Source organism: Macrosteles quadrilineatus, unplaced genomic scaffold (assembly GCF_028750875.1).
Source record: "Macrosteles quadrilineatus isolate MER2022 unplaced genomic scaffold, UCM_ALF_1.0 Scaffold_4__1_contigs__length_99947679, whole genome shotgun sequence".
Lineage (NCBI taxonomy): Eukaryota > Metazoa > Arthropoda > Insecta > Hemiptera > Cicadellidae > Macrosteles > Macrosteles quadrilineatus.
The window spans coordinates 55,901,018-55,914,267 of NW_026542597.1; the positions used below are offsets into that span (position 1 = coordinate 55,901,018).

General features: G+C 33.6%; 1 protein-coding gene across 1 annotated transcript; it reads left to right on the plus strand.

Moving 5' to 3' along the window:
• The first annotated feature begins 1,763 nt into the window (after positions 1-1,763).
• LOC128992447 (ras-related protein Rab-9B) lies at positions 1,764-7,745 on the plus strand. Its single transcript, XM_054416024.1, has 3 exons — positions 1,764-2,132; positions 3,322-3,519; positions 7,231-7,745. The coding sequence occupies exons 1-3, from the start codon at positions 1,941-1,943 to the stop codon at positions 7,486-7,488; spliced, it is 648 nt and encodes a 215-aa protein (XP_054271999.1). The 5' UTR covers positions 1,764-1,940; the 3' UTR covers positions 7,489-7,745.
• The last annotated feature ends 5,505 nt before the right edge of the window (positions 7,746-13,250 follow it).

Here is a 13,250-nt window from a genome sequence, read left to right on the forward strand (position 1 = left end):
TCTTAACAAAATAGTGTCATAACCCCCATAACCCCATTGCTGTAACAATTAATTGCGGTTTGGTTCAAAAGTATTTGCAATGTTTGTGATTTCCCCTATAAAATACAGTATAATAGTAATTTTATAAAATACCATCAAATATAATAGTAAATTATATAAAATATAATATAATTTTATTTTTACCCTCGCACCAATGAAAATAAACGGTATCAGCATTCTGACACATACTTTCTCCCATAAGCTTGTCAACAACCTTTATCATGGGTAAGAGGTGAGAGTAAATATGATATTTTATAGTTAAAAATCACAAAAGTTGCAATAACTTTTGAGCCATAATTTTTACATCAATTGGGTGTTGTACTATTTTTTTTTATTATAAGGACCATAACATATTAATTTGGATATAAGCCAGCTTTCCTCCAAAAATCAGATTTTCTGTTATATGTTTTTTTTATGGGAAAATGACATAATTTACAATAAATTTTGAACCGAAATTTTTAGGGAAATAGGATTTGTACCATTCTGTTCAGAATTTAAAGGACTATAACATACTAAATATTTTTCAAGGTCGTTCTGGCCATTTTCGAGAAAATCCGATTTTCCCGTTTGTTTATGGGGTTTAGTGGGAAAATTCCCATTAAAAGTCAAAATTTCAAAAAAGTGAAAAAACCTTCAACGTTTTAAGGATCAACATTTTAAGGATCCTTTTTAAGGATTCAACATGCTAAGTTGAATCAAAACCTGCTTTTTCTAAAATCCTATTTTTCGTGTTTTTGTGGGTTTTTCACGAGAAAATAAAATAATTTACAATAAATTTTGAACAGTAATTTTTACAGAAATTGGAGTCATACCATTTTGTTCAGAATTTAAAGGGCTACAACTCCTACATTTTTTATCAAAATCGTTTGGGCCATTTTTGAGAAAATCTGATTTTCCCGTGTTTTATGGGAAAATTTACATTAAAAATCAAAATTTATAAAAAATGAAAAAATACTCCTGGAGATACCATGGTTTAACCTACATACCAAATTTCATCGTAATCGGACCACAGGTGTAGTCCCTAGCTCTGTACACTTCCAGCTTCCAGACACACAGACATCACTTCGAAAACCACTTTTTTGGGTCCAGGGGGACCCAAAACGGATATATCCACTCAAAACTCAAACTCGAAAATTTTGACGAAAACAATACTTTCTCCATATACTAACTATGGTATAGGGGAGAAAGTAAACGTTGTTGACAAGCTAATGGGAGAAAGTATGTCAGATTGCCGATACCGTTTATTTAATCTAAGAAAGTACTTTATTTACAACCACAGATGTAAAACTAAACAACCAAAGTCGCATTACGAACGGAATGACTTACGAAATATATCCTATAAATTAAGATTTTTCAATACCCCCTCCCCCACACTTTGCACCCATTCTTTACAATCCTCTCTTCAACACTCTATGGACCCAAAAACAAAATACCTGGAACCTGCTGAACTAACTGAATGACTAATACGCTAATACCATAGAATATAGATAAAACCATAGCATACTCCCTTCTAAAAAAGAAAGGACATCAACATGAACATTTTCCCAAAACTATTTTTAGCATTTTCTGAAATGTATGGCTCAAAACAAACAACTAATTTAAGATTTATCATTTGTATATGTACAGTTACATAGTTAACCCGTGTAAAAAAAGAAAAAGTTAAAACCCAACCCAACAACTCAAGTGTAAAAAAAAAATAATGTCAAAACAAAAGAACTACAGACAGACGGACAGAAGGAAAGAGGTGTTGTTGTTGTTTCAGAAATATCCGAATATCGCTGACCATGAAAGTAATTGAATTAATTTAATTAGATTTATTTTTCTTAACTTAGGCTATAGGAAATTATTTCTTATTAACTACTACCTTTTAAAATGTCTTAACATTAAATGTCACATCAAACATGACATCTTCAAGCTGCAACCGTAAGAACAAATTATTAAAAGTTGTTATCCTGGGCGATGGAGGTGTTGGAAAGTCATGTATAATGAACAGATTTGTTAGTAACAGTTTTGATAGTCACTCTTTCCATACAGTCGGGGTTGAATTTTTTAATAAGGACATTGAAGTAGATGGAGAAAATTATACTCTTCAGGTAAGTTTGATTTATGATGGATCCTAATTAGGCTAGCTCATTTGTTTACAATACTGTTGTCTTTTTTCAGTCTGTAACTTAATCACTATAAATAGTCTGAAGACTATGCCTTGCTTACTTTTAATAAGACCCGGATAGCTTTTCTTCTTAGACTAGGCTTTTGACCTAGTGAAATGTAAGATAAGGTCAAACTAAGAATTTATTTAGACCATTAACCGAGAGGTACCCAACTGCTTTCGACAGGTGCTGTCACTGCACTTCAAGTTGTGTCAATCCTAGTGCACACATCGTTTTGCCTCAAGCCTTTAGCCCGAAAGACGAAAATAGACAAGGCAGTACAAAGCGCCATGCGGCGCTGCTTTGCCTTGCCTTGCAGTGCCCGATTATATGTGCTCCATGTAACTCCATTTGAAATACAGTATTAGAAACCTAGTCGCATAAGGCAAAACGTCGTGCTGTGCCGCCTCTGGTACATGCACCAGGCCTTATAATAAGAAAACATTATTGACTACAGAATTTGAGAATTACACGAAATATTTTTATAGTCAAGGATCATTCTTTAATCAATAATGTTCTTCTCATCAACTATATTATTCTTAGGCCTATCACTTCAACTTACCGTACCGGTACCAGACTAGCAGCATTATCAGCACAATATTGGTATTCTAGTTGTAGTGAATGAAGTTAGGCCTATTGACGATGACAGAATCAGAGTTAGTTAATAATAAAGTTGACACTTCCAGCTGCTAGCCGTTGAAAACACTCAGCTTATCCTACTTTACCCATAGTTCATTCCACTTGTACCTAAATGTCATCTGTGCTACATTGTTTATTCAAATGTCTTACATTTGAATGGTGATATCTTCAGTAATATTCATTTGCAGTTTTTTTTTCAATTAGACTCTTAGGCCTAAAGTCAGGACCACGTAAGTTTGCAGTTGGTGGCAGCCAATCACAAGACAAGGCCAGTGCGACGTTGCCACATCGCCCGTTGACAACACTAGGCCTAATTAAAATATACTAAGCAATATTTTCAAATCAGCTGGTATTATTAGATTTGGCAACACCGCACGGTTCTAATTGGTTCATTCAAAACCATATGGTAAATAGGCTCCTCCCTCAACTGCAAACTTACGTGGTCTGACTCTTGGTTAAAATTCTGATGGCATTGAAATTTCTTTTGTTTTAGCTATGGGACACGGCCGGTCAGGAACGATTCAAAAGTTTAAGAACCCCTTTTTATCGAGGAACAGATATTTGTATGTTGTCTTATTCAATTGATGACCAGAAAAGTTTTGAGAATTTAACAATGTGGAGAGACGAATTTATTTTCTATTCAGGAGTGCAAGATGCTCAGCAATACCCGTTCTTGGTTGTTGGAAACAAGGTACGCAAGATAGTTAATAGGTATACTACTATAATCTAATAAATGGTTGTCTAATAATCTTGAATAAGTTTTAACAAATTAGAACACTTATCAACAATTGCACGATTAGCAAAATTTATGAATGGAATATTAATATTTTTGAAACATACTCCTCACCCACACTGGAGATTTGTTTTCCTTATGGTCTTCTGGTTTTAGCGAATTTCCCATAGGGATTAAGCTATTACCGCAGGTCTCATGGTAAGATCTAGACCCGGGACCGATTTACTTTTTTGTTTTAAAGTCTCCAGAGGACAAAAACACCATACGTACAATTTCATATATAGGCCTATGTATAAAAAAATTTAAAACATAGTTAATAAAACGTAGTTAAAAGCATAATTAACATTTATTATATTAGTAGCCCTAAACATGCAAGAAAATAATACACATACTAGGTGAAACCCGTCAAATTCGACGGTTACTCTTGTGGTTTTACGTAATTTCAGCTAACTGCGATAGAAAGAGTGAAGTTCTTAGTTAAATGAAGGGAGGATAAAACTAATTATTAGTACGACGATTGTGTACCTTAAAAAACGTGGTTGATGAATTCGTTGAATACCGGTACATTATTTTCTGTCCTTTCATCGGCTTTAGGTTGCCCAAAAGGTTTTTTATGAGTCTTACAATTTTTTCTTCTTCATGTTTCTGTCATCTGACAGAAAGAGTTAATCTATAATATTAAAACGTGACAGGGTTTTTTTATTTCACGATTCTGAATCAACCACTTGACGTATTTTCATGATTTCTGTGTTGAAAGAAAGATAATTTTGAGAACTAGGGAATGTCGAAGCCATAATTTTAGTTTAGGGTCCCAGTTTTTTAGAAATTAAGTTTTAATTTTTAAAAAGTCTAGCAGCCGACGCTAAAATTCTAAACTAGCTTTTGGTATGATATAATTTGCATAACATAACAGCTGTAAACATTCAGCGTTTGTGACACAAATTCAGCATTTGGATAAAAATGAAAAGACATAGGCCTACTAAGGGTTGACATTTATACTAGGCCTATGTGTGATGCTGATCATTGATACGTTCAATTCTTCGGTAAGAGGATGACAGATTAATTAAATATAAATAGTAAAATACTAGGATGTTCAAATTATTTTGTAAAGCAATCTTTGATTTGTTTTAGTGCAATATCATTTGTTTTAACTAACAGCTGGGTTAAATATAAGAATATTCTATAGAACTATTAGGTTATTTTATTAACTCTGATTTGGTCATTGATTATAGGAAATAAGTAAGATTAGTAGATATAATTAGACCACAGAGATAAGTAAAACCATTGCTGTATACAAATCGAGGCTCTGTACACGAGTTCTATTTAGTTAGTGGCCCAGAATTAGAGTGCCTCATTTTCAGTCAACTTCAGCACACTCAAATGTCGGCAACAAGTTACACTCATGAAACAGGGATCCAATCCAACGAAAGGATCAGAAGTATTGCACTGTTCAAAGTCAATTACATAACCGCATGATTAAAGTTACAGTAGTATCCTTGGATAAATAGTGGTTTAAAAAACGATACTAAGTTCAAAGAGCTGATTCAAATGGTTTGTTTTATCTGGTATGTTTTATTTACACAGGCCTAGCTCAACTTACAGTTGGTTGTTATGTCAATAAAATCAAAACCCTTTAATTGACATCAGTGCACTCAAACATTTCTAGCATCAATCATACTACAAAACCAATAAGTTAATTATTTTTAGGCAATGGTAAAAATAACATGTTTTTATTAGCCTATTCATAGCTTTTCATAGAGCTTGTGATTGACTTGACGTTTGCTAGTTCCCTCGAGCCAGAGTCCCCTCTAAATGTAATTCTTAGTTACTGTAGCATAACAGCAGTGACAAGTACAGTGGCAATTAACAATTAAGCAAATCTCAGTGTTTTGAAATGAAAATAAAAATGAATTTGGGCCTATTGAAATGATTTTTTGGATTTCGGCTTAGTTTAGCCGTAATCCGCCATTTTGTTTTTTGGGGAAAATATTTATTATTTCAAAATCCCTTTGAGATATTTTTACAAAACTTGGCAAAATTGTTTACACTATAGTAAGTAACATTTCTAAAAAAAAATATTATTTTAACTTTCCAAATTTCAAAATGGCGGTCGTTTGAATTTTTTTAATGCCAAATTTCATGAAAACCGGTACCTAAATCAAAATTTTGTAAGAGACAAAAGTTTTAGTATTTATTATGACAAATCCAACAAAACAAAAATGAATAAAATCGGTTCATAAATAAAGAAGCTGTGTTTGTTTTAGTAATTTAGACTGAAATTATTTAATACGTTACATAAATTATTACATTACATTTAATACATTTTAATATTAATAATTTCAGTCTAAATTACTAAAATAAACACAGCTTCTTTATTTATGAACCGATTTTATTCATTTTTGTTTTGTTGGATTTGTCATAATAAATACTAAAACTTGGTCTCTTACAAAATTTTGATTTAGGTACCGGTTTTCATGAAATTTGGCATTAAAAATTCAAACGGCCGCCATTTGGAAATTTGGAAAGTTAAAATAATAATTTTTTTTATAAATGTTATACTATAGTACTATAGTAGTACTATAGTATTGTTTACTATAGTGTAAACAATTTTGCCAAGTTTCGTAAAAATATCTCAAAGGGATTTTGAAATAATAAATATTTTCCCCAAAAAACAAAATGGCGGATTACGGCTAAAGTAAGCCGAAATCCAACAAATTTTATTCTTCATTTTTGACTTATTTTTGCATGTAGAATTAGGTCCTGTATAGCCCATCACACTTTTTTGTGACACCCTGTATACTAAAAAACTTTTGCAAAACTTATGACAGCTAGCCTGACCATACTACCATTGACTAAAAATAAAGTCAATGATACTACTGTACCGAATTGCATGCTGTTGGTACCAAATGAAAGATATTTTCCTGTAGATGTGCAGAATATAAACAGAAAATTAAAACAAATGAAAGAAATTACAATCACGTAGGTTTTATTTACAGCCTGGGGTGAAAATAGAGAAGTTTGCACAATACATACTTTTGGTCGAGTTTTCGACCATGGGGCGAGCTCTAGTTCTGAACTAAAAAGTTTCTTGACAGCTGGCTGTTTATGTCGTTTCCTAACCTCAAAACATCACTTGAAACACCTGATCACTTGAAACACCTGATCACTGAAATGACATAAACATGTCAACAAAACAGTGGATACCGTACCTAATATTGCTCGCACCAGTAACTCGCGAGAAAATGAGTCATCACGCCACTTCAATGTCCACTGATTCAAACGAGTCCATGGCTGTTTTCGGGGATGGGAGCTTGGTTGGTGTGTGATATTACTGGAGTGTGTGGAAAGATTTGATGATTACAGTACGTCTAATTTTCAACCTCCGACTTTCAACTGGTATAAAGTTTTTTTTTTTTTATTTCAGCTAAATATATTTTTGAAATTTCAAACTAAAAAAAATTCTTCTAAAATTTGCCGCCCTTACAAATCTGCCGCCCTGGGCAGCAGCCCCTTCAGCCCCCCCACCTAAATCCGCCACTGTTTACAGCCAGCCTTCTAGTCTATTTAACATGTCTGAAATCCTCTTTCAAGCATAATAAACTTAGAATCGCTGAAAATGAACATAAAACAAATAATATTTTTTTTTTTAATAATTATTATTTTTACCAGGTGGATCTCGGAGAGGAGAGTCGGAAAGTTAACGAGGGTGAAGTGGAAGCTTGGTGTGAAGCTAAGGGTAAGCTGCCACACATCGAGACTAGCGCGAAGGACGCCATCAACGTAGACAAAGCGTTTGCCTTGGCTGTGGAACGATGGAACAAACTCGAAGAGTTCATAGAACGATCAAATGATTACAAAGCCGACATGGTTGATCTGAGAAGGCATCGTGGAACCAAAGAGAATACCAAATCAGGCTGTTGTTCTTAAATTTGTATCCATACAGTATTCATACAATCTTAAATATATTTATATATATGTATATAAAATATTTAAATATTTTTATCGTATTTACTTATACTGTAAGTAAAAAATATTTTTATATGACTTTTGAGGGACCACTATATGTAAACATATCACCAGTATTAGTTACCAATGATGTATAAATCATACAATCATATAAAGTAAACAATTTTATTGATTGTTCAGACTATAATGTTGCAATAAATTTACAAGTTTCATGTTTAGACTGAGTTTTTTTATCTGTTCTTGAAAATTGAACTTAAAACAATGTTTTTTCTCCCTCCAGTTCTTATGAATGCAAGATCATCCAACCATTCTTGAGATCAATATGCATCGCAATCATTTACAATAATGCTCCCTAAAGAAAAAAGTAGAATCATAGATAAAACATACTCCCTTAGTAGATTTCTCATCCTTATGGAACAGCTGAAGACAATTTTATTGTTAGTTCATGTACGGTTTATGTAGAGGTCGTGTTTTGTTTACAATTTGTTTCCTGTTATTACAGACATTTAAAACCTCGTTTAACCAAATAATACGATCTAATCATAAACAATAACTTGTCCCCTAGCTATATAACCAAACAGTAAAGCACAAATCAAGAAATTAACCCTAAAATAATGGAAACAAAGTTTCATCGACACTAGTGCCTTTGTGTCACGTACATGAACTAGACACGAAAAACGTGCTTCAAAATTTACAATGGGATGAGAAGTCTACTTGTGTTGGTTAGTCTATGGTAGAATGTATTTAATACACAGTTGCAACACTGTTTTCTCAGTAATTACTGGACCGATCTACAAGATTTATGTCTCAAATTAAAGGGGATAGTGTGTAGATTTGCCGAACTTCCTTAGAATTTACGTTTTTTCTAAGGGCTACGACCTACAGCCCTTTAAAGGTCGAGTCAATACAATTCTTATTGAAGAGTATAATATAATACACAGTTTATAAACTATTCGTCAGCTGTTTAATGTTTGTCAGACATTTGTTATTATTTTTATAACCTCACTTTCAGTATGCAATTATTAAACTTAGAGTTTCTGTTTATAAACACACGATTTTGATCAAGGAAAGTGTATTTGTTAACTTATTTTTGAAATGTTTTAGTTTTCCTGCAAAGTGATCTGAAGGAAAGTGGTAATTGAGTTTAAGTTTGAGTATGGAATGTGAACTAATACCCATAGTAGGGAACGGAAACTTATTGTTTTGATCAATATAATTTATTCTCTACGGCCACCAGAATAATCATGGGGAAATCCGCTTGCAAGTTGTACATATAATTGCTAATGAGTGGGAAACATACAAACATTTTATAGTAGGTGACGAATCTTACTCAAGATCAGTGTTAGACGTTCAGTGGTACCAAACTTTACCTTCTCGAGATGGCGAGTACGCTGGGATACGTGGAACTACAATATATCAGTGAATTTTTTTCAAGTACACAGGGAAGTTGCTTGAGAAACTGTGACTTACCATTCGGTTCCATGGCGAAGAAGTATGTGACTTGATGTGTTAATGGCAGTGTTGACTTGAGTCATTATAGCGTTATAAAACTTTATCATTAACCCCAGGGTGTGAAAAGTACAAAAAGAAAAAGAAAAGGTAATCATCAACCGGGCGTAAAGAGACATACCGAACGAAAAAAAAATGTAGAGAACCATCGAACTAAAAAGGTAAAGAGCAGTGTTGGTGTTAACCCTCCGAGTGTCACGCGTCATAAAAACGACGCACAACACACTTTGTGTAGGGTCACGCGTCGCTTTTAAGACGCACAAACATCGTTTACGGCGAAGGCTCTATGACTGACTGAATCGGATTGAACTGGATCGAGTTAGGTATCGTTCTTTCCGTAATATTCTAAGCTTTCTCCAGAGGTCTGTCTCTAAGCGCTATTCATTTTAGTTCCGAAAATATTGTAGCAGACAGCTGACGTGCGTGTATTTGTAAACAGCTAGGTTCCCCCGGACCGATGACTGATGTGTTTTATTACGTTTATCATTGTTTTAGTGTTAAAAATCAAAAGTAGTGATATACGTGGTGCATTATAAGAAGATTTAAGTGGTTTTGAAGTGCTGGTTGATGATCCTGAAGATGTAGGTAGTGATATTGATGTAAATTATCAGCCAGATTCCTAGCTATGGTTAGGCTATGCATTCTTAGCTAAACGCTATGTACTGAAATCCGTTTTTCGCTCATAACTTATTTATTTGATAACTTACCTCGCTATATGATTATATATTTGTAATCCTCATTAAATTTAGAACAAAGTGGCTATTTTCAAATATTTATAGGCTTATAATTTATACAATTTCATTGAGCGCGAACTTTTTTTTTTTTGAAAATTTTTGAAATTATATTTTTTTTACCTAAAAATTTTTTTTTTGAAAAAATGTTCCTTATGTTTTATATATAATATGGAAGCCCATGATTTTCCAAACAAAATGGTACATAGAACATTAGAATTAACATTGTTTTAAGCTTCTCAGATCCGTTTTAATAAAACCTTGCAAAGGGGCCAAAAATAGGTGGACATTAAGGCCTAAACTATGGACACTCGGAGGGTTAAATGTGCTCTGGAAGTCCCTACAAAAAATACCAACTCTTTTGAATTGGGGTCGTTAGATTGGATTTGTCACTACTTCAAATCTATGAATTTCGAGTCAGAACAGACTAACTGGGACACAGAAATGTTTTAGTTTTCCTGCAAAGTGATCTGAAGGAAAGTGGTAATTGAGTTTAAGTTTGAGTATGGAATGTGAAATAATACCCATAGTAGGGGACGGAAACTTATTGTTTTGATCAATATAATTTATTCTCTATAGCCACCAGAACAATCATAGGGAAATCCGCTTGCAAGTTGTACAGATAATTGCTAATGATTGGTAAACATACAAACATTTTATTGTAAGTGATTAATCTTACTCAAGATCAGTGTTCGACGTCCAAATTTTACCTTCTCGAGATGGCGAGTACACTGGGATATATGGAACTACAATTTATCAGTGAACTATACCCTAACTATATTTTTTCGAGCAGGCCTACACAGGGAAGTTGCTTGAGAAACTGTGACTTACGATTTCGGTTCTGGCGAAGAAGTATCTGACTTGATGTTTAATGGCAATGTTGACTCGGGTCATTATAGCGTTATAAAATTTTATCATTAACCCCAGGATGTGAAAAGTACAAAAAGAAAAAGAAAAGGTAATCATTAACCGGGCGCAAAGAGACATACAGAACGAAAAAAACATGTAGAGAACCATCGAACTAAAAAGGTAAAGAGCAGTGATGGTGTTAAATGTGCTCTGGAAGTCCCTTCTAAAGAATACCAATTTTTTTGAATTGGGGTTGTTAGATTGGATTTGTCAGTACTGCAAATCTATGAATTTCGAGTCAGAACAGACTAACTGGGACACAAATATTTTTTCCTTATGTTGTCACAAGGGGAAGGTAAAATGAACTCCTTATTAACATTTTGTGTTTATGGAAAATCTTATCAACAGCGACTATAAAAAAAGTATTAAGGGGCAAAAGAGACGAAAAACTATTTGAGTAAAATATAATACAAATCTGCATTTGAAATGGCCAGTTCTAAGTCTCACTTGAATCAACATCATTCTGGTAGTGGTAGTCTACATAGTTTTAAAATCCACGACTCCTTTTCCATCAAATTGGACCGTTAATATCCTCTAACATTGAACAAAGTATGCCCAACTTTATATATAAGACGTAAACACAGCTTTTACTCACAGTATGGGTCAAAGATTCGTGAAATGCAACCAACTGCTGATGCGTGATTTACATGTAGGCTAAGTGACTATCTTTAATCCATACAACAAATGTAATGAAAAAAAAACGACGAATATAGGAATATACTTGAGCAAATGATCTAAATAGCATAAATAGCTGCTTATTAGGTTATCAGCATTGCCCAGTTCATATACTATTTATTTTTCAAATGAAACTCGAATTAATATAAAACATTCATTTGGTTAAAATAATATATCGGTTTGATTAACATAAAGTAGTTTATACAGACAAACAATCAGTTCTATTTCATGTAAAAAATTAAACAACCCCTAAATAAAATACAAAGATAAACAGTATTTGTTAATTATTATTTCTTTTATTGCTGACAATATCCCGTGGCGGAGCACGGGCGGTTAACTAGTACAATTGAAAGAGCAGCTAAAATACTACTTTTCTACATAAAGAATTATATAGGATGGAGGGGACACAGCTAACACACCTGAAGAAAGGTTGCAGACGAGTCACAGCATAAAATAGAGCAGTTGTGCTGTGACTTGTCTGCAACCTTTCTTCAGTGTTAGCTGTGTCCTCTCCATTCTATATACCCTAGCTAAATGCTTTTTCCTAAAAACTTCTACTTTTCTACATTGTCACTGAACAAGGTGTCACATTTATTATACCAGTGGACAAGCTTAGAAGTTTATTTTTTGTAGAATTACACCGTCTGTTAGCTGAGCCCACCCTGACACGCAATTGGATTTCCACATCATCATCAACTTTATCTCTTGAACATTAATTATAGTAGAAAACTCGAACCTTTAGATTAACTCAAGCCTTGACAATACCACTGTTTGAGTAGTTTTAACACATCCAACCATTATAAAGCAAACTAGCCTATTTGAAACACCGGAATGAGCTCTATCTAATATGACAAGTTTGTAAAAACACTTTCAGTGTAAAAAATACCAGATATTATCCAAATTCCAAATTTTACACCATGAATATGCCTTGAAAGAGAAATAGTTAGTTTCTTGATTACTTTAGGTATAGTGTTTTTTTTTTGTATTTTTTTTTCTTATGCACCATATAACTGTATGTCAAGTCAAGATATAAAAATAATAGCATAGTTTTTTTCTACAAGCAAGTAGTTTACAATGTTTTATAATTTATATGTTACGATATATGTTTGTTTGTATGGATTTTCCAGATATTTATGGTGATTTACTCAATTTGTGACTCTATTTATTATATTTTCTTTCTCAAATATGTCATAGATAAATGGTAATAAGACTGCAGTATGGAATAGATATAGCAAGACATTTTCAAATCCAACGGTAGAGGTCATAGTCATAATTCTTTATTTACAACTGATCTTCAAGAACTGTAAATGAGTCAATGTTACAAATAAGTAATGAGTTCATGTGTTTAATGTGTTCTTCTTTGCTTCTTCATAATATTCCATGATGGTGTAAAATGGTCTCAGAAGCAGCCACTTATGTAGAGCCGACTTAAGATCTTCTTACTTTACCTCGAAGAGTCTTCATTGTTTTTGGTAGTGTTGCATAATCTACGACCTGCGTTTGAAGACTTCTTCTCAAGCTGAGTTGTTTGGTGATTGGGCAGGGGCGGAGCCCAGAGGTCAGAGGGTAAAATCCTTTCTTAGTGAGCATCTACTACCCAAAAGGAAGATGCCTGCCAAGTTTCAGGTTCCTAAGTCTTATGGTTTCTGAGATTTCGTAATGAGTGAGTGAATGAGTCAGTGGTATTTGAGCTTTATATATATATATAGAAGATAGACCGTAAGCTGTGCTGCGGTTACCATAGGTTCTGGCACACACAGCTAGGAGCGCCATGTAGTCACGGCCTAATCACTAACAACACGGCGCTCCCAGCGGTGTGTGCCAGAACCTATGGTAACCACTGCACGGCTGACAGTACATTTATTCTTTTTGTCTATGGTCTAAGGAATATGTCTGACT

Coding starts and splice junctions, on each gene's coding strand:
- LOC128992447 (XM_054416024.1), top strand. CDS start 1,941: ATGACATCTTCAAGCTGCAACCGTAAGAACAAATTATTAAAAGTTGTT. Junction 2,133..3,321: donor GAGAAAATTATACTCTTCAG/GTAAGTTTGATT, acceptor CTTTTGTTTTAG/CTATGGGACACGGCCGGTCA. Junction 3,520..7,230: donor TCTTGGTTGTTGGAAACAAG/GTACGCAAGATA, acceptor TATTTTTACCAG/GTGGATCTCGGAGAGGAGAG.